The 25,715-nt window shown below is 38.7% G+C and overlaps 1 protein-coding gene across 2 annotated transcripts in view; it reads right to left on the bottom strand.

The window, feature by feature from the left end:
• Window positions 1-1,055: 1,055 nt before the first annotated feature.
• Meikin (meiotic kinetochore factor) overlaps window positions 1,056-25,715 on the bottom strand; it is a 44,132-nt gene continuing 19,472 nt past the window's right edge. For both annotated transcript variants that reach the window (XM_016003454.3, XM_076578400.1), the window contains exons 9-14: window positions 22,777-22,847; window positions 17,734-17,889; window positions 15,773-15,853; window positions 14,855-14,974; window positions 9,410-9,530; window positions 1,056-1,221 (exon numbers count right to left, since the gene is read on the bottom strand). In XM_016003454.3, the coding sequence (XP_015858940.1) occupies window positions 1,190-1,221; window positions 9,410-9,530; window positions 14,855-14,974; window positions 15,773-15,853; window positions 17,734-17,889; window positions 22,777-22,847 (581 nt within the window). In that variant the 3' untranslated portion in view covers window positions 1,056-1,189. The remainder of the gene's footprint in view (window positions 1,222-9,409; window positions 9,531-14,854; window positions 14,975-15,772; window positions 15,854-17,733; window positions 17,890-22,776; window positions 22,848-25,715) is intronic.

Raw genomic sequence — 25,715 nt, 5'->3', positions numbered from 1 at the left:
CAAGTCTGAAATTGTTACATCCTTCACCACTAACATTCTCTTCTGTATTTTCATAGTTCACCTCCAGATGAAATCAGAGTAAAAAAATAGCTTCGCTAGTGGCTTAGACCTTGTCAAATCATTTACAAGGATGTTTTCGTAGGACTTCTATTTCAAAGAAATATTGTATGGTTATTAAACCTCAGATTAAATAGAAGACTTTATGCCTTTCCTTGCTATGGGAGCAGCTTTGAAACTTTGGTTCTTGCTTTTATATGTAGCCTTAGTCATAACATCAGGGTCAAAATCTCACCACGTTACACAAGCGTACTCTGTTCACTGACAACAGGGTTCCTGTTTTCTTAGGATGGGCACTGTCCAGATGCCGCAAGTTAGACTATGAAAACACTAAAGCAAGCATAATCATAGTCCTATAGATAGTGTTGAAGCTACTTTGGAGATGAGGTAACATAGTAAATACTTAGTGTATGATTGACTGTACACATTATATATTCCTGCTTCAGCAATTTTTGAGTGTAGAGTTTCTTTTAGTCAGACCTGGAATTAGGTCTCTCACTCATGTGGTTTCAATTAAGTTCTGTTAAAAATAGCTTGTAATATAATCATTTTCATTTTTAGCACTTCAACAACTTTACTACTTTTGATCCGTACAAAGGACAGACAGATCAGGGGACAAAAACAAAGGAAATTATACAGTGCCCTCATGAGAGCTCATTATGAGCAGAAAACCACCTATATTTTAGTGCATGGTCTTCTTTTTTAATTAAAAAAAGTATTTATATTTTATGTATGAGTGCTCTGCATGTATACCTGCCTGCCAGGAGAGGGCATCAGATCCTATTATAGATGGTTGTGAGCCACAATGTAGTTGCTGGGAACTGAACTCAGGACCTCTGGAAGAGTGGCCAGTGCTCTTAAACACTTAAACCTCTCCAGGCCACACGGTCTTCTAATAACACCTAGTTGGTCCATATTTTAAAGTACAAATACATGTATATGAAGCATATGAGAGACTGTCTCTCTTAACTGACTGAAGAAAATGACAAGAACATTAATGAGATTTCCACATAGTTTATCACAAATAATAAGAGACTTTTCATTTTGTATCATTTCAGGCAGACATTCTGCTTATATGGACTTTTTACTTTACACTCACATCTTCAATGCAGTGGAAATTCAGCCACGGCTGTTATGTTCTGCCATTCATCTTCATTATAATATCTAGAGAAAATGTAACACATTATTTTGTACAGAAGCAAGTGTCCAGCAGTTACTAATAATCAGTTCCCAAGGGTGAGAGCACTCACTGCCTGCATCACACCCACCCCTTCCTGAAAGTTCTTTCTGGAGACACAGAGACCTGCTCAGTAACATTCCAGAGAAGAGCCTGACAAAGACGAACAATGGTCTCTGCGGATCTGAGTCTCACCTTGTAGCCTGGAGGAACTCTGTCCTTGCGCTTTGTGTCCTTGTTCCCTGCTCAGGTCCAGCTCAAACAGCACCTCACATTCTCTCCGTTACCATTCCTTTGCATTCCCCTTCTCCCGGCTGCAGTTGAACCCACTTTCTTACCAAATACGACACTATTGGGGCTTTCTTCTGGGGCTTACACCAGGAGATCCAGAAGGGAGACTACATCTTCACCAAGTTCCCATTGTCACATTTTCATTTCCATATATCTCACCCCCGATCCTAATTAGATTATACCAGGTGGTTTGGTAATTTTGTTGTACCTCAGAAAACCTTGCTATCTGTCACAGTCCTGTCTCCATGACAATTAGAATCTCCGAGTAAGGGACCTAAATATTAGACAACCAGGAAAGTGATGTACAGTTAAGTTAGTTTGCTACTCAAAGTGGAGTCCCATCTGGGGATCCCTAACAACAGCAGCATCTAACAGTAGTCTTACTGTTAGAAACGAGGGTCCTTTGGTACCATTCTAACGGTGCTGTAGCAAAAGCTCTATCTTAACATAATCTCCAAGTGGTTCACAAATCATTAGTTGGGGAAGCCAACTCTACCATGTCCCACTGCTCCTTGTGTTGGAAGTACTAACCTTAGATGTCATCTACTTCACTAAAGACTGAAGACTTCTCTGTAATTACACTCCCCCCACCACCCCCCCCGGCTTCTAGGTAATTTCCCAGCCTCACCTTCACTTCACCTTTGCAGACTTCATATGCACCTTCAGGGATATGACCTTTACTTTCCCAGTCATAAACTATCACGCTTCACTTCTAGAACTTGAAATTACTAGAGATCTGGGCATTATCTTCTGATCATCCTTTCTTACTACCCACACAAGCAACTGGTTAACTAAGTTAACTGTTTAGATTGGTTCTCAGAATTCCTGAGTCAGACTTCAGAGGTAATAACCTGAGAATTCTTATTATTTATAAACATCTAGGTGGTCTGAGTAGCATACTTTGAGATACGCTAGTTCAGGTCTTTATTTTCCCAACTCTGTTCACATGGACTTTGACAAAGGTCACACCCAGCCTTTTTACTTTTAGCACACTTCTTTCCAAATCCAAACCTTCTTGACAGAATGATCAAGTAAAAGGTAACTTTGACTAGAATAAGATAAAAGGTGAGCATGACCTCAGAGGTTCTCCACCATCTACCTCCCAAAACAAGTTAACATTTTTTGAAAGTCCAATCTCCAAGGGTGGCAGGCATAACTAATTTCAGTTCTTTGACAGAATATTAGGTCTCTATGCTTCCATTTACACTGATACTTCTTTCTAGAGGACCAATACCCAAGATTCTCCATGGGCCTTGGATCATCCACCAGAGGAATTCCACCTGCCCTGTGTACCCTAATAGAATCATATATACATTTCTATTAAAGCACATATGCCTCCCTCAGAGTTGTTTTAGCTATCTAATATCTTCTATCAGATTATTAACTGACCGAAGGAGGTAACTTCAGCAACTAACAATCTAGAGCATGACATTCAGATTCCAAAAGTATTTCCCAATGACTCAGTCAACTACAGAAACTGCATATTTACAGATAACATGCTTGAGAATTCTTCACGTTGTCAAAATATGTTGATTTCTTTTCCTCTAAAGTACTGACTTCACTCTTGTAGTTAAAGCAGTAAATATGTCTGTCTTCGACTATATACACTTACTGGATAACTTCTTCTTGATAGCATAATGAAATTTGCCATCAAATACAGCCAACTGCACATACATTTTAGACTTTTCACAATTTAATCAAAACCAAGGAAAGGTTTTTAAATGAGAGATTTCAGCTAAACTTGAGCAACTAATCAAACATCTAAAGGCAAATCATCACTGCACACTGGATGCTTTTTGTAGTTCTGGGAATTGAACCCAATGTCTCACATATACCAGGCAAGTGTTCTACACTGAGCTATAGTCTCAGGCCTCATTAATGAGTGATTATTATATTCTAGACACTTTACATAGCTTACCTATAAGCCTCACAATTCCTTGAGGTAACAACTCTTTAACCAGTTTTACAGAGAGCATACTAAAATCCATAGGCTTCTAAGGAATTTGTTCATGTGTCAGAATTTGAATATAGAAATGTACCATTATCCAATGACTTCTATTACCATCTCTCTGATACTTACAAAGAATTATTTCCACCTCATCTGTTGTGTATCTGTGTGCTATTTCTACCTGATATCATTATCTAAAATCTCAAGCTTCTCCCCAAGAGAGAAAGAGAAGGGTAGTGTCATTGTCTGTGATTATACGGTTATATGAGTAAAGACTGAAAGTATCCTCTTTTAGGTTCATATAGTTCAGGGATCTAGTTCTGATTTGGCCAGTAATTATCTGTGTAAACTAGGACAAAAATCACTTATCAATCTGGTAAAATAATTTTGTCATTTGTACAATGAAAAAGATAGAAAACGACATGGCTCTCGAATTTTAGTGTTTACTGTAATCACCTAGAAAGTTTAACACGGTTCAGATTCCTCTGCCTTTTCTCAAGCACCTGTAACTTACCAGGTTTTCAGCTGTCCTGGTAGTTAGAAGGCCACAACTGAGAAGTGTTGACCTAGACATTTCCTAAGGCCCCTTCTACCTAGTGGTCACCATTTTCAGAGCCTACTTACCACTCTGTGTTCCCTAACATATTATTTTTGTTGTTGTTGTTTTCTTGAACCAAATTTTTTCTTTAATCAACATAGTACTAGTTGCTTTTCAGTCATCCTGAACAGGGCCCAAACTATCAAAATGAACTTTACACTGTAGCCCTGATTAGATTACTGCCAAACTAGCTAAAACTTGAAATGCCAATGCTAAGAATAGGCTGTTGAATATATTTTAAATAACAGGGTCACAAGTTAGCTTGGTGCTTTGCTATTTTTAATAAACTAAAGGCAGACACAAGTAGCCAGAGGTCAAAGGGCAATCACTGAGGTGAGGAGGCTGCTCTTAGTTAGGGTAAGAGTCTAGAAATAAGCCAGGAGATGGCAGCATCAGCTCAACACTCATCAAGGACTCTCTAATTAAATTGCCAGCTATGAACAATTGATTCTCCCAGGCTCATTTTGGTTTGGATTTGTTACTTAATCCCCAAATTTTGACAATACCTGATGTCATAAACTAATATGACAGACATATAAAGGATTAATAGTTTTCCTATTTTTATTAATAAAGTTTTTATTAACATACATATACACAAAAAGTACACTCATGTACATCTTGAGGGTTTTTCACAAATGTAACACACTAGTGTAACTACCACGTAGAATTACCCATAACAACTTCTTTAGTTAATACCTTCACTCCAACAAGGGCATTCATTCCCAATACCTTTAGAGTTTAGTTTACCTGGTTTATGCTACACACTTATAAATGATATTAAATACATTTCTTAAGAATATCTAATACCTTATGTGAAGTTTATTAATATAACTCAACACAACAGTTTTGTCTAATTATATATTGTTTGATTATTACAATGTAGCACTTGAATGAATATACTACAGTTTACTTACCTATTTTAATTCATGTGCATCTGGCTAGATTCTGCTTTGGAATTATCATGACCAGTGAATAATCTAGTACATATTCTGGACTTTTTAGACAGGTCATGTTACCCTAGCTGTCCTGAAACTTGCTACATAGAGCAGGTTGGTCTCAAATGCCAAGAGATCCACCTTCCTGCCTCTGCCTCCCAAGTGCTAGAGTTAAATATATGTACCACTATATTTGGCTCTAGTCTCATCTTTTGATGAACATACATAGACATCATCATCATTATTATTATTATTTGGTTTTTTGAGACAGGGTTTTTCTGTGTAGTTTTGGAGCTTGTCCTGGAACTCACTCTGTAGACCAGGCTGGCCTCGAACTCACAGAGATCTACCTGCCTCTGCCTTCCGAGTGCTGTGATTAAAGGCGTGCACCACCACTGCCCGGCCATAGAAATCATTATTACGCCAGGCGGTGGTGGCACACGCCTTTTATCCCAGCACTCGGGAGGCAGAGGCAGGCGGATCTCTTTGAGTTTGAGGCCAGCCTGGGCTACAGAGCTGGTCTACAGAGTTCCAGGAAAGGTGCAAAGCTACATAGAGAAACCCTGTCTCGAAAAACCGAAAAGAAAAAAAAAAAAAAAAAAGGCTCCTAGGGGTCCTGTACTGTGAATGGTAACTCCTAAAATAAGGCATAGTTGTATCTGGGCCCTCCTAGAACTGCAAAAGGCACACTCCTTCATGGGCCCTAATGGATTTTGCTGTCAACATGTATCTGATTTATGTGTGCTACTATAGCCCATTTACCAAGTGACCTAAAAGAATTACTAGATTCAACACGAGGCTCAGAACAAGAGGCTCCACAACAGATCCAAACTATGTTGCAAGATGCTCGAACACTTATACTTACATGGTCCAGTAAATCGGGTGGTGCTTTAAGTGTCCCTGACAGACAGAGATGCTGTCTGGATCTTTTGGTAGGACCTCGGAGTTGAACAGTATGGCTCTTAGAATTTCAAAGCCAAGTTCAGCTACCACACGGTGGAAAAGTACTTAAACACTGAAGAACAGTATTTTTCTTGTGAATGGGCCTTAACACTGGGCCACTGTGTTACTGAGCTACTGTAGTGAAGACCAGTTCTTCATTGCCCAATGAAACTGATATATATATATATATGTATATATATGTATGTATACACACATATATATACACACATGTATATGTACACACACACACACACACACACACACACACATATATATATATATATATAAGATTACCTCAAGCATGCACTAAAGGCACAAGTAGGTCACATGAAGAACTGATCCAAGTGCCACAGCTCCCACTTTAACTACTTTATCTTCTCTCATCCAGTCTACACTTAAGAGGGCATGGGGAGTGCTCTACAGTTGGCTGGCCAGGAAAAAGAAAGATCAGATCTGGTCTACAGATTGATCAGCCCCTCTGATACACCTCAGAAAAGAAAAAAACAGTAGGAGAAATCTTCTTCCCCAGGGGCAGGACTTTGAGTGGTGTACCTGGTTGTTTGCTTTGCTGGAAGGAGGAATGATCAAATGTTGGATGTATACCAATTCATAGGTGGTAACCAATGATTTGGATGGATGGTTGAGACTTGGAAGAATACAATTAGAAAAATAGATGAAAAAGAAATATGAGAAGGCATTATATAAAATTCTCTAAATGAGCAAAAACCATGAAACTATTTGTATGACATACACATATGCATAAAGGGTGACCTCAGCAGAGCAGAAGTTTTAATAATTAAGTGGATAGGATAATCAATGCTGTGAATTCCAGTCAGTCTCTTTCCCTAGCAACCTCTATCAGAACAAGGTTGGGGAAAGAGGAAGGAAGCTGATTGGTATCCTTGCTGTGCTTGTACATGAAGTAATGAGGCAGCAGGGAGCACAGGCCCATCAACACGGACCTAGCTGGCACGGGTATAGTAGTACAGTGTGACGTGCTCAGTCAGCAATGTGGCAGCAGGTTGATTACACTACACCTGTCATCGTGCACAAGGCAATGTTTTCTCCTTACAGGGTGAACACTACAGATGTGGGTGGATGTGACTTTTTTTACATATAACACTTCTGTGAAAGCTGCTACACATGAATTTATGGACTACTTTACACAGTGATAGTGGTGTCATGGTGCTATGGTTTGGATGTCCCTCATGGGTTTCTGTATTTCAATGCTTGCTCCCCAGCTGGTGGTACTATTTTGAAAAGTTGTAAATCTTACAGGAAATGGAAACTTCATGGAGGAACTGGGTAGTTAGGGGCTGGCCTTGAGGTTTTATAGCTCAGGCTTACATCCTGTCCACTCTCTGCTACCTCACATCAAACACAATGTGACCAGCTGTCCCGTGCCCTTGCCACCATGCTTTCTGGACTATGACTGACTGCACTTCTTAAACCCTGAGCCAGAATAAACTCCTCCCCTTAAGTTGCTTTGTGTCAGGTCACAGCTAGAAAAGTGACTCATATAGAACAGTGGGCACCAGAGGTGAGGTCACTGCTGTGATAAATGTGACCATGCAAGTCTTGGGCATTTGGAACAGTTTTGTGGGAGGAATGTAGAGGAATCTGGAGCTGTGGGTTAAAGAATATGTAAGCAGAGATTAATTGGCCATTCTAGTGGGTGTTTAGAAAACTCCAGAGAATGTGAAAAGAAATGCAGACAGTGATAGTCCTACTCATAAAGGCTCAGAAGGAAACCAGCTCTATTTGGAACTGGGTTACAGGCCATTTGTGTTACATTCTGACAAAAAAAAAAAAATCTGGTTATCTTTTGCCTATATCCTGGAAACCTGAGTGAGGTTGAATTAAAAACTAACAGACTCAGCCGGGCGTTGGTGGGGCACGCCTTTAATCCCAGCACTCGGGAGGCAGAGGCAGGCCGATCTCTGTGAGTTCGAGGCCAGCCTGGGCTACCAAGTGAGCTCCAGGAAAGGCGCAAAGCTACACAGAGAAACCTTGTCTCGGAAAAAAAAAAAAAAAAGAAAAAAAACCAAAAAAAAAAAAAAAACTAACAGACTCATTGGTTCAGCAGAAGAAATTTCAGGACAGGATAGCTCCAAGCATTCATGGCTACTGCTCCTTGTTCCTCCTGGCTAAGAGTCACACCACTGGCACCCCTTGTTCTCAAACCTTTGCATTTTGACTTAACTATGCGACTGGCATCTCTGGTTCTCCAGGAGGTGGATGGCATGTCACAGAACTTCAGAACTAATTCTTGTATTTAGTCTCCTCTCACATAAAAATACCCCATCTATCTGTCTGTCTGTCTATCTATCTATCTATCTATCTAATCTATCTACAACATATGTATTTATATACTTGAGCACAAGAGACACTGGGAAAGGTTCTTTATCTCTTTCACCACACTCTCTAAAAAGAACCTCTCCCAGAAGTACTAAACAGTGTTTGAGGGTATGTAAGAGGAGACAGATATCTATTGATACTTGTTCTGTTACTCTGAGCAACCCTCAGTAATATAATCATTAGGTATAAAATGAGTAGTATTGACTTAGGCAATCAGGAAGGTATTTAAAAAGAGAAATTTTATGAACTTGAAGAGTGCTCAGAGAAGACACTGGGAAAAAGTAGGACAAAAGTCAAGCGTGAACAGCTTGTATGAGTATATACATAATATATTAAATATCAACCGTTTCATTGGCCACTCACTCATGACAGGTTCCTCAGCTCTACTATAGAATTAGAAAAAAAATGCTTATTTTGATTTTAGAATCCCTGAATGATTGAATTTGCCTCAGCCACTTAGTAATATCTACCATTTAAAATCTCCTACTCTTAGCATGGTGGTGCACACCTTTAATCCCAGCACTCGGGAAGCAGAGGCAGGCACTGTGAGTTCGAGGCCAGCCTGGTCTACAGAGTGAGGACAGCTAGGGGGTATTACACAGAGAAACCCTGCCTTGAAAAACCAAAACAACAAACAAACAAACAAAAACCCCTCCTACTTTTTAAATGTGTAAAAGTGGAGTAACAGTACCCACTTCTATCTACTATAATAATGGTGAGGAACTGAGATGTTAAGATTCTTAGCACAGTGCCTTGCACAGAAGTACTCAACCAATACCAGGTGAATAAAAAAATTCTCCAGCTTAAAAAAGAATGCAACTAAAGTAAAATTCAAACAGTAGAAATTTCAAATTGTTGAAGAAGCATCCTAGGTAAATACATTTAAGTCAATGTCATAAGCTAAGTTTTCTAAAGATGAAGTATACATCCTCAAAAAGTTATTACTCAAGTTTATGACATCTGTTCAGGCTTTTATAATTTTCTCTTTTCAATTTTATGCAAAAACTTGAGAATACAAGCTATAAATGAATGTACTATGTACACAAAGTATTTATTGTTAAAACCATATTCGATATAATATGAAAACTATGCTGAGCTCGTACCTGGAGGAACATCTTTAGGAGGAGAACAGTTTTTGTTTACAGTAGCATCTTTACTTCTAATCTGTCTAGTTCCTGGTGATGCCTTAATAATACAACAGAGCTCTGATGCGTATGAAGGAAACTGAAAAGGAAAAGAGTAGTTATTGCATAATTCCTCCAGGTACTACATTTAATGCAGTCTTCTTGAAAATAAAAATAGTCTCAGTATTCTTGGTTAGAATGATAGAACCATATTGGAAAACAATAAGGAACATTCAAACAAACAAAAATATGCACCATGTCCAGGGAATGGTTTAATAATGGTGTTAGTTTTGAAAACTAAAAAGAGGTGATGAATTATTTTAGTTATTTTCCTATTGTGAGAAAACACAATGACCAAAACAACTTATAAAAAGAAAGGTTTTAATTTGGTTTATGGCAACAGGAGTATCTGGGGGCACACATCTCAAACCATAAGCAGTTGGCAGAGAAAGCAATGGGCATGACACATGCCTTTCAAAACCTTAAAGCTCAGACAGGGGAATCTGTGGTTGATATGTAAAATGAATAGAAAATCTCTTAATAAAAAAGAAAAGAAAAGAGAAAAAACCTCAAAGCTTGTCCCCAGCAACACACCTCCAACAAAGCCACACACCTCCTAAGCCTTCCCAAATAGGAAGGAACTGTATTCAAATATATGAGCCCATGGGAGCCATTTCTATTCAAACCTCCACAGAATGAAACAAGCAGCCGGAAGACAGGACTTATTGAGAGGATGAATTGAATCATGATCTGAAACACTTTGGAGTGGGTATTTATAATGTCCTGTTTTATCATCTAAATGAAGGGAACAAAAGTGTTATTTACTTCTTATTTAAACCATGCATATTATCTTTTGTATGAATGCTATTTTATACCCAGATCTGCTTTCTTACTTCTTTCAACAGCCTCCTCCCATCTTAAACACAGGGCAGAGAATTTTTCTAAGGAAACGGGCTAGCAGACCATTTCCTCCTTGGAAGATTTCTGACCATTCAGGGTAGAGGTTCTATGCTGAAAACAGCTGAATGAAGTGAATGTAAGTCAGAAGATGCTGAGATTCCAAGCTCAAGGAACCTTTGTCCTTCAGACAAGAGACTAAAAGATTCTGCTCTTAGCTGTCCAAAAATCTAATGTTGTTAGCCTGAAAGGTCAGCCACATCATCCAGCAATGATTTCACAGCTGTCAATCACTACTGACAATTGAGATTGTCTAATTACATTCCCACATCCACAATATCAACTATGACTGCATATATGTCATTAGCATACAGAGAACAACGTATACTGGTGTGCATAGGTTCATGTGGAGAGTAGGGACAGTGGGGAGAGAAAGGAGGAGGTGTGCTTGCTGTTTAATGCATGACAGGACAGCTGGTCCACGAACTTCTGGGGACTCTATTGTCTCTGCTACAAATAACTTCAGAGGACTGTCAAACAAGGTGAAGGTGAGGACCAATACCTAAGCTATCTTCAGACCTCCACATGTGAGCCATGGTATCTTTACACATGGCATCTTTACACAGATCCATATATATATATATATATATATATATATATATATATATATATATACATGCACACACAAATTCTGACACAGTACATGGGAAAAGAGTGAGTTGTAACAAGAAATTTCACAACACAGGATCCAAAGACAAGATTTTTTTCAGCTTATGAAACAAACAAACAAAATCAACATGGTTCCACAAAACAACTCGGGAAGTTAGAACTCTGAGAGGTAATGTTGAAGATACACTAAAAGAAATTGTTTGTACCTCCAGTTCTCTAACTAGATTAGGGGAATCCTCAACTATGAAGACAGAATTAAAACCTGTCCTGTCATGGACGATCATAAACAATCCCATACTCCATGTCATAGGAGGAAGTGGAGAATTTACTTCTCTACATTAAGGGAGGGAGGAAGGGAGGGAAAGAGAGAGGGAGGGAGACCAGGAGGACCGGAGAGAGGGAGGGAGAGAGGCAGGGAGGGAGGAAGGGAGGGAGGGAGAGAGAAGAATTAGAGGACACTAATGGCTGGGGAGCATGTGTAGTAGATTTTTTAACTGAATCCCCAGAATTGTGGTTCAGGCAAATCTCAGGATGACTGACAGCCATGTCCAGGCATAGAAAGCAGAAGTCAGAAGACTCCAGAAGAAACTCTTTTCAGTGAGTTAAACAAAACTTGATGGATCTTCAGATCTAAAAAGGTGTACAAATGATTAACAAAGAGTCTAGGATTGACTAGATAGGAAAACAAGGAAATGAGGATCATGGGCAGAACCATACCCTTCTCAAAAAGATATCAGTATTTGTGAAGGTGACTTTACTTGGTAATGTGGTCATTACAGATTTCATCGAGTTAGAACAGGCCTTAGTTCAATATAACCTGTGTCCTTACAAGAAGAGGAAACGTGGATGCTGAGACATGGGGAAAATGTGTGAAGGCACAGAGATACACAAAGAGGGAAGGGAGCTAGATGAGAACTGGCACAGACCAGACTTACGCTGTCCCAGTCACAAATGCCAGCATGTAACCTGATGGAAGAAAGATTCACCTGCAGTGGTTTGGGAGAGCTGCTCTCTGCTAACGTCCTGACTTCAGCCCGGGGTAGACTATTTTCTCTTGTTTTGTAATATTTGTAATATTTGTCACAGCCATGCCAACAAGTTAATAGTCCAGGGGGGAGGGGGGAACAGTGGGAGAAGTCGTCACAGTTTGTTATATGCTCTGAACAGGGCAGAATCTCCACTGATAGAAATATTTATGAGACCAAACACTTTACTTTCCTCCTTAAGAAAGAGAATCTCTGAAGAAAAAAGTTGTTCGTGTTCCATTCTACTCAGCATCTGTCTCTAGGGCAGACACAGAAAAGGACTGTATTTGAACCATCTACTTAATGGTCTGAAATCGACCTGACAGGACCAACATCCATGCTGACAGTCACTGCTCTTTGCCAGAACCAAAAACTGTTCTACAAATGAAACCTTTCCTAAGACTTGATTTCCAGAATGAGTGCTAGGCAACTTCAGTGTATACAGCTGCTATCAGAATCTGCTATAAAATGGTTTTTATTTCTAGTTTTTTGAAGGAAATAATAGTGAAGCACACCTAAAATATAGTGGGAAAGATCAATGGATATAAACAATGAGAAAAAGATAGATCAATAAAAAAAATCCCAAGATGTTAAAAATTTATATTACCAAAGAATAAATTAAACAATAATCAGAGATATAACACAAAATATTTGAGCTAAAAGGGCAGTCTGTAAGATAAAGATAATTGACTCAATATATTCCTAAAGTTCTCCACTCTACATTTAAAATAAAAAAGCATCACACTCCAAGATGTCCTCAAAAAGAGGACTTCCTTTTCTGAAGCAGGGTTTCCCTATATAGTCCAGCCTGGCATTGAGATCCTCTTCTTCCTTCCAAGTGCTGGGATTAAAAAATCTTCTGCTTACAAATGACAGGCTGGAAAAATAAGTTATCTGGAAAGGAATTAAAAATTTGGGATGATCTCAGTTTCTCTGTTCAAGAGTTGTAATGGAGAATGGCAACTTGTTCTGTTAACTCAGCAAGTTTTGCACCATCCTTCTGGTTGTAAACCTTGTTCTATGACCACAGGAATGGACAAGAAACCCAGCTTAGACAATTATAGTATTCTGTTTCCCTGGCAATGACAGATGGACCAGGGCAGACAAGCGACTCAGGCAAAGCTAACCGGAGTCCTTAGCCAATACTGAAATACATGTACACATAAAAATAAGCCTTACTTGCTGGGCAGAGGTGGCACACGCCTTTAATACCAGCACTCGGGAGGCAGAGCCAGGAGGATCTCTGTGAGTTCAAGGCCAGCCTGGTCTACAGAGCAAATTCCAGGACAGGCTCCAAAGCTACACAGAGAAACCCTGTCTTGAAAAATCAAAAAATAAGCCTTTCTCCTTCTACTTGGGCTATGACAAGCCATAGAAGATGGTGAAAGCCTGTGTGTAACAGAAGCCTGGGGGTGGGGTGGGGGCAGTAAAGACAAGCCAGGGTTAAAAACAAGTGTGAGGACTGGAGTGTGGATCTCTAGCACTTACGGAAATGTTAGGCAAGTGTGATGGCCTGATGTCATCCCAAAACCAGAAAGACAAGAAACAGAGAATCCCTGAGGAATCTGGCTAGCCAGATGCTCCAAAACTGGGAGTTCTGGGTTCAGAAAGAGACCATGACCTACCATAAGGTGGGAAGGAACTGGATAAGGCAATTAATGTCAACCTCAAAACTACACACAGACCTGCACATTTGTGCCCACATGATGTGAGAACACACATGCATACACCACACATACATATCCAAATAATTAATAAATAAAACAATCGTAGAATCATCTAGAAGTTTCAATAGGAATTTCTAACAAGTGCTACTCAATTTCTGAATTCAGTCATTGCCTTTTCATTTATGTGTCAATAAGTCATCCTACCCTGTCCCATTTTGGATTATATTTGTGTGTGTGTGTGTGTGTGTACAAGAAATTTATGAAAAACAATAAGAGACCCACTGAGTTCTGGGAGTAAAATGTCTTGCTTGGGCATGATGCCTCATGCCTGTAATCCAAGCATTTAGGAAGTTACAATAGGAGCTTGAGGTTAAAACTGAATCTGAGTCTAGCCTGAACTACATACTAAGTCCTAGTCATAAAAAGTGAAAGAAAACAAAAGAAACTGTTTATAATCTAGAATTACTATACTTAACTTCCCTTTGTACAATTCTCAGCTAATAAAATTAGGACGTGGCACTGTTAAAACTGGGTACCTACAGGTGAGAGTGAAGTTAGATGCACACACAACAACTAAGTCAAAATAGATTTTACACCTAACTCTGAGACCTACACCTCTTTAAAGAGAACATTGGCAGGCTGGGCAATGGTGATGCATGCCTTTAATCCCAGCACTAGGGAGGCAGAGGCAGGCGGATCTCTGTGAGTTTGAGGCCAGCCTGGGCTACAGAGCAAGATGCAGAACAGGCACCAAAACTACACAGAGAAACCCTGTCTCAAAAAAAAAAAAAAAAAAAAAAAAGAAAAGAAAAAAGAAAAGAAAAGAAAAGAAAAGAAAAGAAAAGAAAAGAAAAGAAAGGAAGACAAAAGAAAAGAAAACATTGGCAGAAGCTTCCTGACATTTGATTTGGTCATGACTTTTTGAGTGATACCAAAGATAAAGGCCACAAAAGAAAAATTAGACAACTTAAATAATGAAAAATTCTAAATGTCGTGCCTCAAAAGATCCTATGTACAGAGTAAATAGGCAACTGATCAAAGAGACAGTATTTGCATTTCATATATCTAACAATAGGGTCTTCTTTACATACACAAAGGATGTTAGTTTCAAGAAACTTCATAATAACTATTGTTTTAGCAGTTGAAGAAAAATTTGAAAATGTTACCTCATTTGAAGAACTTTCTTGCCAACTTGACACAGGAACAATTTCACTTGAGTTAACATAATTGCTGACATTTGGAAATAGTTCTTCAAAAGATACATTTTGCACTGGAGACAAATCAATCTATATAACAATATAACTCCTTTTAAAGTTTCAAAAACAATTAGCTTTAGGTAATATTGAAAACCCTACCTAACTGAAGCATTTTCTTGTGTATTTGATGCACAAACAACTTCATTTGAATAAATGTAATTAATGCACAGCTAAACACAATTAAAATTCTAAATTTTATGTTACACATACAAGAAAGGCTGGTCATGATAGCACATGACTTTGATCCCAGAACTCCAAAGGCAGAGTTGGGCTGATCTCTACGCATTCAAGGGCAGCCTGGTCTACAAAGGGAGTTCTAGGCCAGCCAGGGCAGGAGGCAGAAGGGAAGGAAGGGGTAGGGGGAGAAAGTCTGGGGCTAGAGATGGTTCAGTCATTAAGAATGTGTGCTCCTCTTGCAGAGGACCTGAGTTTAGTTCCCAGCACCCATGTCAGGAAGTTCACAACCACCTGTAACTCCAGCTCCAGGGGATCTGATGCCTTCTTTTTGCCTCTGTGGGCACTCACACTCAGATGCCTACATACACATAATTAAAAATAAATCTTTTTTATTTTTAAACATACCCACACACAGATACATACACATAATTAAAAATAAAATCTTTAAACAAAACTCCCAAACAAACACTAGTTGGTGTTTCAGTATTCTCCCTTACATATAAAGTATTTCCAGTGAAAGTGTGTTTATGTAGCACAAAATTACAGGTATTACTCCTTATGGGCAAATGCCCTTGGTATGATACAAACAGATGAATGGAGAGAGGAGAAGTCAGGAAGCAGATACCACAAGGACCACAGGCTGGCACTTACCACAAAGTCAGCTGTGTCTGAAGATGGTGTACTTGTTAACAGAGCTTTGCTTTGCTTATCAGGAGGAGTAAAACTTTTTTTCTATAAATATTTAGAAAATAGATTATTAGAAAGAAAATATTGTAAAAATAGTAATTCAAAATTCGTAGACTAGACCATGTGTAATAATAATAAAATCCCTATTCTGTTAGTTAAATTTTAAATCACCTGATAGGAAACTGAAGAATTTTCTGGACTGAACTAGGTCAGATAACTCTGACTAGAACTGTATCTGATGTAACAACTATATAAGATTGCTGAGGTTGAAATTACTATTAATTTAGGAAGAAAAGCTAGAGTAATAAGTAATACATTTTGATCACCTCTTTTAATCACCTTAAAATTATTTCCAGCACTTGCTTAGTTCCTGGAATAGTACTGTCCTTTTTAACAAAGTGAGAGTGGAAAGTCAGGGAGAAACGAGGGGGAAAGGGAGAGGTAAAGATGTAGGAAGAGAGGGATGCTCTAAGAGACCAGGAGAAGAGAGAGAGAAGATGGCTGAGAGGAAGGAGAAGAGAGAGGAAGAAACAACAGAAACTGAACAGATGAAGAGGTCAAGGTGCAGAAGGGCAGGGACAGTGCATAGCAGGGAGACCGGAAAGAGACGGAGAGACAGTGGGACGCTAACGAGACAATCATGGGCAACAAAGAAGAAAAGGGAGAAAAGCGAAGCTGAGTGACAGATGAGCAGAAGAACAGAAGTGGGTAGCTTTATTCCCAGCAACCAGCTGCCTTGCTAAAGCTTGGACTCCATAAACCCAGCATGCCTTTCTGAGTATGTGACTGTTCCGTGATGCCAAGTTTGGATCTAGAACCCAAACTCTGAGAGAAATTGAAAAATCAGAGTTCAGTCTGTGTTAGTTTATTCCACTTTTACTTTTCTTTCACTCTGTTTTTCTTCTGATTTAATCTACTTAAATTAGTTGGAATAAACTAATCTAAAATGGATTATTAAGAAAACTGTTATTAAAAAACTTATGGGTATATTTGCTTGGTACAGCATATGTTAACTCTAACTTAATAACGATATACTTTTAATTTCTTTATCTGAACAATGAAGATTAGTCTACATTTAGGATTGGTGAGCAAGGATTACGAAGAGTGTATGCAGAAAGAACCTATGGATTTTGGAGAAAAGACAGAATGAGTCTTCTAGTGAGTTAGCTCTATCATCATTGAGGCAGCCTCAGGGGTCTCTGTCCTTGATCAAAGAACCTGCTGATACACTGCAAGGGGTGTGTTTAGCAATAACCCAGCTGCAATATCTTTAGTATCTGCATCAGCCTCCAGCCAAGTCCTGAGCACACAGCACAATGTAGACTTGGGTGATGTATATTCTTTGCTTTGGAACTCCCCATTGGATCCAGGCAGTTGTAGTGGGTAGCTGGTCCAGCTTTGCCCTGGAAGTACTGCCCCCATTGAGGCTTCAGGTAACTGACATGCCTATGAGGCATGGCCGAATGGGAGCCCTTAAGACCCAATGTGCCGATCTGGATGTGCCGGCTCTCTTGGTTCCTGGATCCTGGATGCTGGATGTAGACTGAGCAGAGTTCTCCAGAGAACACCGCTGGACTGCGCTTCACCTCTCCCGGACCCTGTAACCTATCCCTTTACTGGAACAGCTTCCCACTACAGGCAGTCACTGTCCAACACCTCTTATTTCTTTTCTCAGGTATCATCTGCTCCAATAATCCACCCGAACTCTTAATTATGTCTCAGAATCTGCTTTGCAGGGGTCCCAATGACACAGCTGCTAACATTCAGTTCACTTTACAAAGCATTAGCTTGTATGCAGCTGTAGAATTTAGCTGTGCTCTATTTTCTCTGTATTTGTTAAGAAATTGTGTATTTCTAAACCTTCCTGATCAGTATATTTTATAGTCTTTCTAAGAAGTATGAGTTAATAACATAAAAGGACTTACCAACACAGTTTCCAGGGTTTGAGGCAGAAGAACATCCTTCATGGCAATGATTTCAAGAGGTAAACTATGATGAGAGAATGGAGCCTTGCTGTCTAGATGACCAGAGCTTAACTTTGTTTGAACTTGTGGACCTCTATCTTCAGATTCCTTTTCAGGCTGAAACACAGTCACAATAGCAAATATAATTCACAATACTAAATAAAAAACATTCCTTGTCCTTCTCAGGTGTCCTATTACTTCTTCAAGTTGAAAAAAAATAGGTTTAAATGTGAAGATAATTGATTTTCTAGGAAAAAAGAATGTGTTCTAAGGCTAGGGGTATATATCTCCAGCACCATAAAACGTAACAACCCAAAGCCTGACATATGCCTAAAAACCAATGTGTTCTATATATTTAAATGAAAAATCTGGTGAAAGACAAAATAGGCTGAAATACTCAGTTCTACCACATGTAAGGTAACAACGCTCACATGGTGTTTTACAAGGTTGGAGATGTGGATTGGGCAGCGGCAGAACGCTTAGCTAGCAGGGGTGATGATGACTTGGGTAAAAGGGAGAAGCCCAAATAATGTTTTGCAAAAACAAATTATGAGATCTGTTTGACAACACATAAATTTATACTAGGGAAAATATTAAATATATTTATTACTGTCTTTATTATACAGTATTCTGTATTTAAGTAACCATGTCCTCCAAAAAGAAAATCCTTTTAACATCAGGACATGTTAACCATCCCAAGTGTGTTGTTTTGTCAACTGACCCCTGTACTGACTATTACACATGGTTCAGTGACTCCAGCTCTGGACTTGTCTCATGGTTTCATAATGCATTTATAATATTATAGTACTTTAAATATAAGCTTGGCAAACGTAAGTAGGGAAGTGAAGTCTGAATTCCACATAGAATTAGACTGTGGTGGTGTAGCTCTAAGGATTTGAAGTTGGGCAGAGTAGGGGAAGGATGTGGGAGCTGAGGAAGGTACAGTCCATGCTGATGAGTAAAGGGGAGGACAGTCAAGAGCAAAGCATGCAACGGCCTAAAGTGACTTCTTTCCTCTGAGGACAGATGTTTCTTTCAGTCTTGCCATCACTCTGAGAGTGCCATCAACTGGGTGGATGACAGTCACAGCTGTCCTCCCAGCTCCTTCAGTTCTAGGCTGCCGTTCCCCTCATGCCATATTTCAGTCACGTCACCTTCGAGAGAATCTACAGAGTCATCAATTCAGATAGCTTCCAATGCCCGCCTAGTCCTTGTTTAAGTGCCTTCATGAAACAGCATGTCCCCTTGTTAGAATCTTTAGTTCACTGATCCTGCCATTCTCTCCTCACCATTAGCCTTCTTTAGTCTTCTGTGTGGGTTATCTAACCTGTCACTATCCATCCGTATAATTAATTTCTTATCCCTTCCCCTTCTAGCACAGACACTGGGCAAATCTTCAACCTCAGACAAGCCCCCACTTCCACCTCCTCTGTACTTTCAATGTAACCGAACACTGGTAGAATTGTGTAACCTGGCAAATCGCAGACTCAACAAAATTGCCTCACACAAGCAACTATACTACACATGTCTAGCTTCTCATGACTATTTCACACATGCTCTATTTTCCTTAGAATGGTCTTCTTCCCTTTGCAATTTTCAGCTGAAAATCTTTCACCATATACCTCTGCAACAACAGTAACCATCAAACAGGATGCCACCCAAGGCTCAGAAATTTCAAGACTCAATGCAGAAAAGGAGGATCTAGTTTAAAAATTATTAAGAAATTCCAAGTGGTGGCCATGCATACCTTTAATTCCAGCACTCAGGAGGCAGAGGCAGGCAGATCTCTGTGAGTCTAAGGCCAGCCTGGTCTACAAAGCGAGATCCAGGACAGGTACCAAAACTACACAGAGAAACCCTGTCTTGAAAAACCAAAATAAAATAAAAATAAAAATCAGGTAGAGATAGGAAACTCACAGGGAAGTCTGGATCCTGTATGTCTTGTATTGTCTTTAAATTTTTTGATTGCTGATGAGCAAACAATAGCTTCTGAGAGACACTGGATCATAAAAACTACTAAATTACATCAACCTATATATTTAAAAAATGTCTTAACTTCAAAATGGAAGTCAAAAGATATGTTACATTGGGGAAGAGGTTATGCTTTTGTTTCCACAGAAAACAAAGGGCTGTGGATTCATTCATGGTTGACAGAGATCAGATTTGATTGGGGGAGACCCCTGAAAATCCTAGCTACAGAAATAAAGAAATAAACATAAAAACTAAAGACAGGTAGCATACATTTTACCTGCTTGAACATAAAACAAAAAATCATCTTTGGCTGGCCTATGTACACAGTCAATACTTGTGTTAATGTAGATATATATGTTGCCTTTGGAAGTTTATGTGTTTCCAGAGCAAGGGGATCAGATACCAATGAAAACAGCTGGCCCAGGTAATCCAGCCTCTCAGAGAGCCTCTGTTGCAGTTTCTTCAAGAGTTCTACACCCAGAACAGCTTCAAGGCTGCTGGCTGAGATGATCCAGCCTCACAACTACTTCATCCAGACTTCAGATAAGCCCTATATTTCCCTATCATACTGAGATTAGACAACAGCTAGCTCTCCCAGGACTTGAACATTATCCCATTTTCTTAGGGTCCCCCAAAGATGCCAGTGGCCCCAGACAACAGGAAGCAGTCTAGAAAACACAAACACCCACATTCACAAGAGGTGGGATGGGTGGTTTTTGGTTGTTAAGTAGATTATGAATGTTTGTTATCACAAATTGTTATTGGTCATGGTCAGAAAAAAAACTGAAGAAAGGAAATTAAATTCAGGGATCTCTTTCTGAAGAGAAAAAAAACGAGATATAGTATAAAAATGATGGGATAAAAGGGTAGATTGTTGAGTCTACTTTTGAACAATCACTAGTCTCAAATTTTTTACATTGGTATGGAATTTTGTATACTGATACAAATTTAAGGTTATTTTGTTATACTGTATATATGTTTCTACTCTTGTTTAAGGTATTTTTATATATTGCTACAAATTTAAGGTTATTTTTGTTAGAGCATACTGTACATACATTTCTACTCTTGTTTAAGGTACTGTACCTATGCAGCTCATTTAAAAGTATAATGTAAAATTTTAGTCTTTGAAAGTTATTTAGGATATTAAAGAAATACAGGTTAGTAGTTAGTCATCTATAACAATCAAACTTATAGCCATGTTAGGTATGTTTTCAAGATCATAAGGAAATATATTTTAGATAGATAGGTGATCTTCAAATACTTCAAAGATCTACAGAATATGGTATTTTAAATGTTTTAATAACATAAGGCTTTCCATGACAATGAAACATTTCTGCTCCTGGCAGCATCAATTTACTTTAAAGATGGATGCCCCAACATTACAGAGGAGCCCTGGAGTAACTGTCCAGGCAGCCATATGTCTCTGTCATTTCATAGTTTTGGAAGTTGCTTGCTCTGCACTTCCTGTTTACTCAGGTAATATTATATCCTTCTCGGGTCTCTGATGGAGTTGAAGACTAGATAGTTATAGTTACAGTTTTTCTTAGTCATGATAGAAAGTAAATTAGGTAAAAAAAAAAAACTTTGAACTCATCAAGAGAGGATAGATAATGGAATATTTTCTCTAAATTTGCCAAATACTAATGGACTGGACATTGTAAATGTATTTCTTACTTGGTAATTGTTCTTATTGTATAAAGTTTTATATTGTTAGGGTTAAAATCTTTCCTTTTGATTTAGACAGAAAGAGGGAATGTTGTGGAATAATCTTTTTATACACCGTGAAGATGTGTCACTTGGATTGGTTTACTAAAAAGCTGAACAGCCAATAGCTAGGCAGGATTTTAAGGGCAGGGAGACACTGGGAAGAAGAAAAACAAAGACATGAAGAGACATGAAGGAAGCAGGATTGCAGGATGGACAGTATACAGATGAGGTAAACGAGCCCTGGGGCAGCACACAGATTAATAGAAATGGGTTAATTTAAGTTAATTTAATAATCCAATCACCATTTGTACAAAAGATAATTTTCCTCTAGTATACTTTCTTTGCTTACTTACCAAAGAGCTAGCTAAAAACAAGCCTAATCTAGTGGATGAGCTTTCAGAATAATAAGTCTCCATGTAGTGATTTGGGAGCTGGCTGGTGGGACAGAGAAAGACTAGCTACATGCACTTCCATACCAAGCACTTAATCAACTGAATCATCTCTCCAGCCCCTCCAATAATATCTTTAGCAATCAGCTGCTCAATTCAAAGATTAGAAGAAGTCTTTCTCCATACTTCTCACTCCTTCCTCTATATTAATCTGTAAATTTACAGGCAACATTACCTTCAATCCATGCACATCTCTCCATCTCTTCTCCAAAACAACTTAATCAAAGCCAAACACAAAATCTCTCACCAAACCTACTTTTAATTTCTTATTGATAGATCTGCCTGATAACATGTTTGCCTTTTCCCAATTTATTCCCTAATCTATATAGTAGGAAGAAAATGGATTTACAGCAAGAAAGACCTGCCACAAACCACTAAAAAAGGATGAAAATATAAGCCTGTTTTCTCAGCTATAAAATAGATACCATCAAACAAGCATACAAACAAAATAAAACAACTACTTATCTGGCTGGAATGATATAAAGAAATGATACAATAATGAAAGGCTTTCAATGTCCAAAGCCTTCCCCAGAGCACTTCAGATTCCCAAAGACTATAGTCTTCAGCATAAAATGCTGCTCTGGTTATAGAGTAAATTTTTTATTTGTAACTTAATGAATAATGTGTACCTAGTCATTAAAAGGAAATCAGAAAAAAATGTTAAAATATATTTTAATTCTCTTTTATTAAACTTATATAAAGTATATATTTATGTATGGCATGCATAGGGTTTCTACAAATTGAGTAAGTCTTATACTCCAAAAATGAGTTTTGCTATTGCCTTAAATACACAGAAAATAATTTCTGCATGTGTTAATTAAAATCACATATTTTATTGGGGCAACTATTTGTATAGTTATCCTGCTTCAATACTTGCTTTTTTCTTTGTTTTTTTGGTGGTTGGAGGGCCAGTTTTCCCAGCAAATATAACCTCAGAAGCTGCATTTTCTACAAATGAAAACATAGTTTAATTCTATTTAACCAGACATTAAATACAAAAGACAGATAATTCAAACTCAAAACCAAACCAATCCCCTGGTTTAAATGACTTTACCCCTGTAAATGGAAGAAAAAACTAATATATGTTGAATAATCTAACTTGCCTCAGATATAAGAAAATATCCTTTAAAAATGTATGCCACACGGGGTTAGAGATGGCCCAGTGGTTAAGAGCACCTGCTAGTCTTGCCGAGGACCCAGGTTTGATCACCAGCACTCACATGGTGGTTTACAACCTCTGTAATTCCAGGTCCAAGGGGTCCAGTGGCCACTGCAGGCACTGCACACACACATGATACACACATATACTACACAGGCAAAACACCCATACCCCACCCAGCACATAAAACAAAACCATCTCAGAGATCCATGTTTCACAGAAGTAGAACACATGGTTTACTTTTGAGTTAGTAGGGGTGTATATATGTAAGTAAAGTTCTTTATTTCTACCCCTCCTGTATTTAAGCATTCCCTTTCTGTTGTGACTCTCCTATCAGAATTCAGTCATTTATTAATGAATTAAATGTTTTTTCTATGTTGCCCAGACTGGTCTTGAATTTCTAGGCTTAAAAGCCATTCTCCTGCCTCACTCTCCTGAGTAACATTGACTCCACGTACCTACTACTATACCTGGCTCTATCAGCATTCCAAACAAACCCGGGCCTGGCCTATGCTATTCAAACTTTTCCTGTGCTCCATATTCCCTCCTTCTGCACCACATCTTACCTGTAGCTGCGTTTCTTCAGAAAGCCATCTATATATATATTGACTTAACTCCCTCTCCTGTGTACTCTCAAATTCAAAACAGTTCAGTTTAGCCCTCACTAATATCAGCAGAAACAATCCCTGTTCTGGCTCACTGGATGTTAACACAGGTGCTGACCATCTCCCCTCTCTGGTCCTTATGCTCCTCCTTACATCTCCCTGTTCTCCACTCCCCAGACTCAGTATAGTGTTCACTGAGTGCGGGCACTGTGCATGCTATGCATATGATCTGGGTTTAATATTGCACATCCAACTTGTCTTTCCTCTCTGCACCACTACCCTGATCTGAGGCACCAAGAGCTTTGCCTTCACATTATCCTAAGGGTTTCAGTTCACCTCTCTATAATCCATTGTCCCCTTATTTACCTAAAATGTAAATCTAGTGTCATTTGCTTAAGTTTTTTTTTCAGGCTTTCCACTGCCATCAAATTAAAATGCAAACTCTTTACTTTGACATACAAAGTCCTTTTTATGATTCATGATTGCTCACACTTTCCCCAGCCTAAAATATTTTCCAGAGAAAATATAGGATTCTCAGTTAAAATTGCATTTCAGTAAAAACTTTAGTTAAGTAACCCAGTTTAATAGTATTTATTTTGCAATATTTGAAGCTTACTTCTATCAGAATATTTGTCACTTACCTGAATTCAAGCTTAATGTATTTATTTGCTAAATCTGGAAAGTCTAGGGGTTAATGATTACTTCTGTCATTTTCATCTCCCAAGGTGAAGAACAGTAGGTAGATTAATGAGTTTGTGGGAGAGAAAAGCTATTGCCAACATTTTGTCATAGATTCAACAGAACAATAACAAATATGGGAGTACTGAGTGAGGATGACCTCTAGGCTATTGCTTTGCTACTGTTCCTAAGATTGGGACCAGTTTAGATCTGGATTGTGATAATTCTTAGTCCACAGCTTTCATTCTAGTTAGTCTCTGATTATTTTTAAATTATTTTCTATATCACTAATATGTATTATACAGTGATTTATTATTATAATTTTTTGACACAAGGTCTTACTATGTAGTTCTGGCTGTCCTGGAACACAATTTGTAGACCAGGCTGCCTTGAACTCACAGAGATCTGCCTGCCTCTGCCTCCTGAGTGCTTATATCTAAGGCATGAGCCACCACATCCAGCACAATGAATTGTTATATAATAAATACTTTAGAATGGTGACATTCAGTGGGTTAACTACCAGCTTCATAGGGCTATTTAAATTCAATTGAAATGAAAAACTCTAAAATAAAAAAGCTTAAAAATGAAAATATGTATCTGATTTAGTCATTGCTAGAGAGTAGAGTCTAGCAATTAGCTTTGAAGAGTTCTCAATGTTTATGGCTAATAGCAATAGATAAGATTGCCAAGGAGCCTGAGCAAATATTGCCGGAAAGTAATTTTGTGTTTGTGTGTGACTGGACTGCAGGACTCTTGAGACAACGGCAGAAGCACAGCTACTTCCTGATCACTTGATTCTCAGTAAAAGCCTGACTCACAGTTAGAACACAGTTGGGGTTGTTGAATTAAAGGATGTATAAAATTACCCTTAAGAGCAGGTATGATTTATTTGATTTAAATCTCGTGAATCAACACATAAAAGAATATAAAGGCAAGGCTAAAGATGTAGCTCAGTTAGTACTAGCATGTAAAAAGCCCTAAATTCCATACTCAGCACCACATACATCAGGTGTAGCATGTCTATAATCCTAGCACTCAGGAAGTAGAGGCAGAAGGATCAGAAACTGAGGGTCCTCTTCAGGTACGCAGAAAATTCAAGGCCAGTCTAGGCTATATGAAACCCTACTTAAAAAACCAAGGAGAGAGAACCTGGCTATAGAGGCAGCAGAGCTAGCCAGTGTGTGGTCCATGGAGGACTTAGCAAGACACCTTACAGTTACTGTTACCTTGTCCAGACCTTCAGGTGTCCGTCCCCCACCCTGCCCCCAGGGGCTCCTGCAACAAACTATTTGCCCAAGGAGATGAAGGCAGGCTAGAACTGGTGGTAGTCAGTGCTGTTGATCCTTGAGGGGATGGATACCAGCTCCAGGAAGA

This window comes from Peromyscus maniculatus, chromosome 8 (assembly GCF_049852395.1).
Source record: "Peromyscus maniculatus bairdii isolate BWxNUB_F1_BW_parent chromosome 8, HU_Pman_BW_mat_3.1, whole genome shotgun sequence".
Taxonomy (NCBI): domain Eukaryota; kingdom Metazoa; phylum Chordata; class Mammalia; order Rodentia; family Cricetidae; genus Peromyscus; species Peromyscus maniculatus.
The sequence above is the reverse complement of the archived record's forward strand: the minus strand, read 5'-3'. Positions and strand labels throughout refer to the sequence as shown.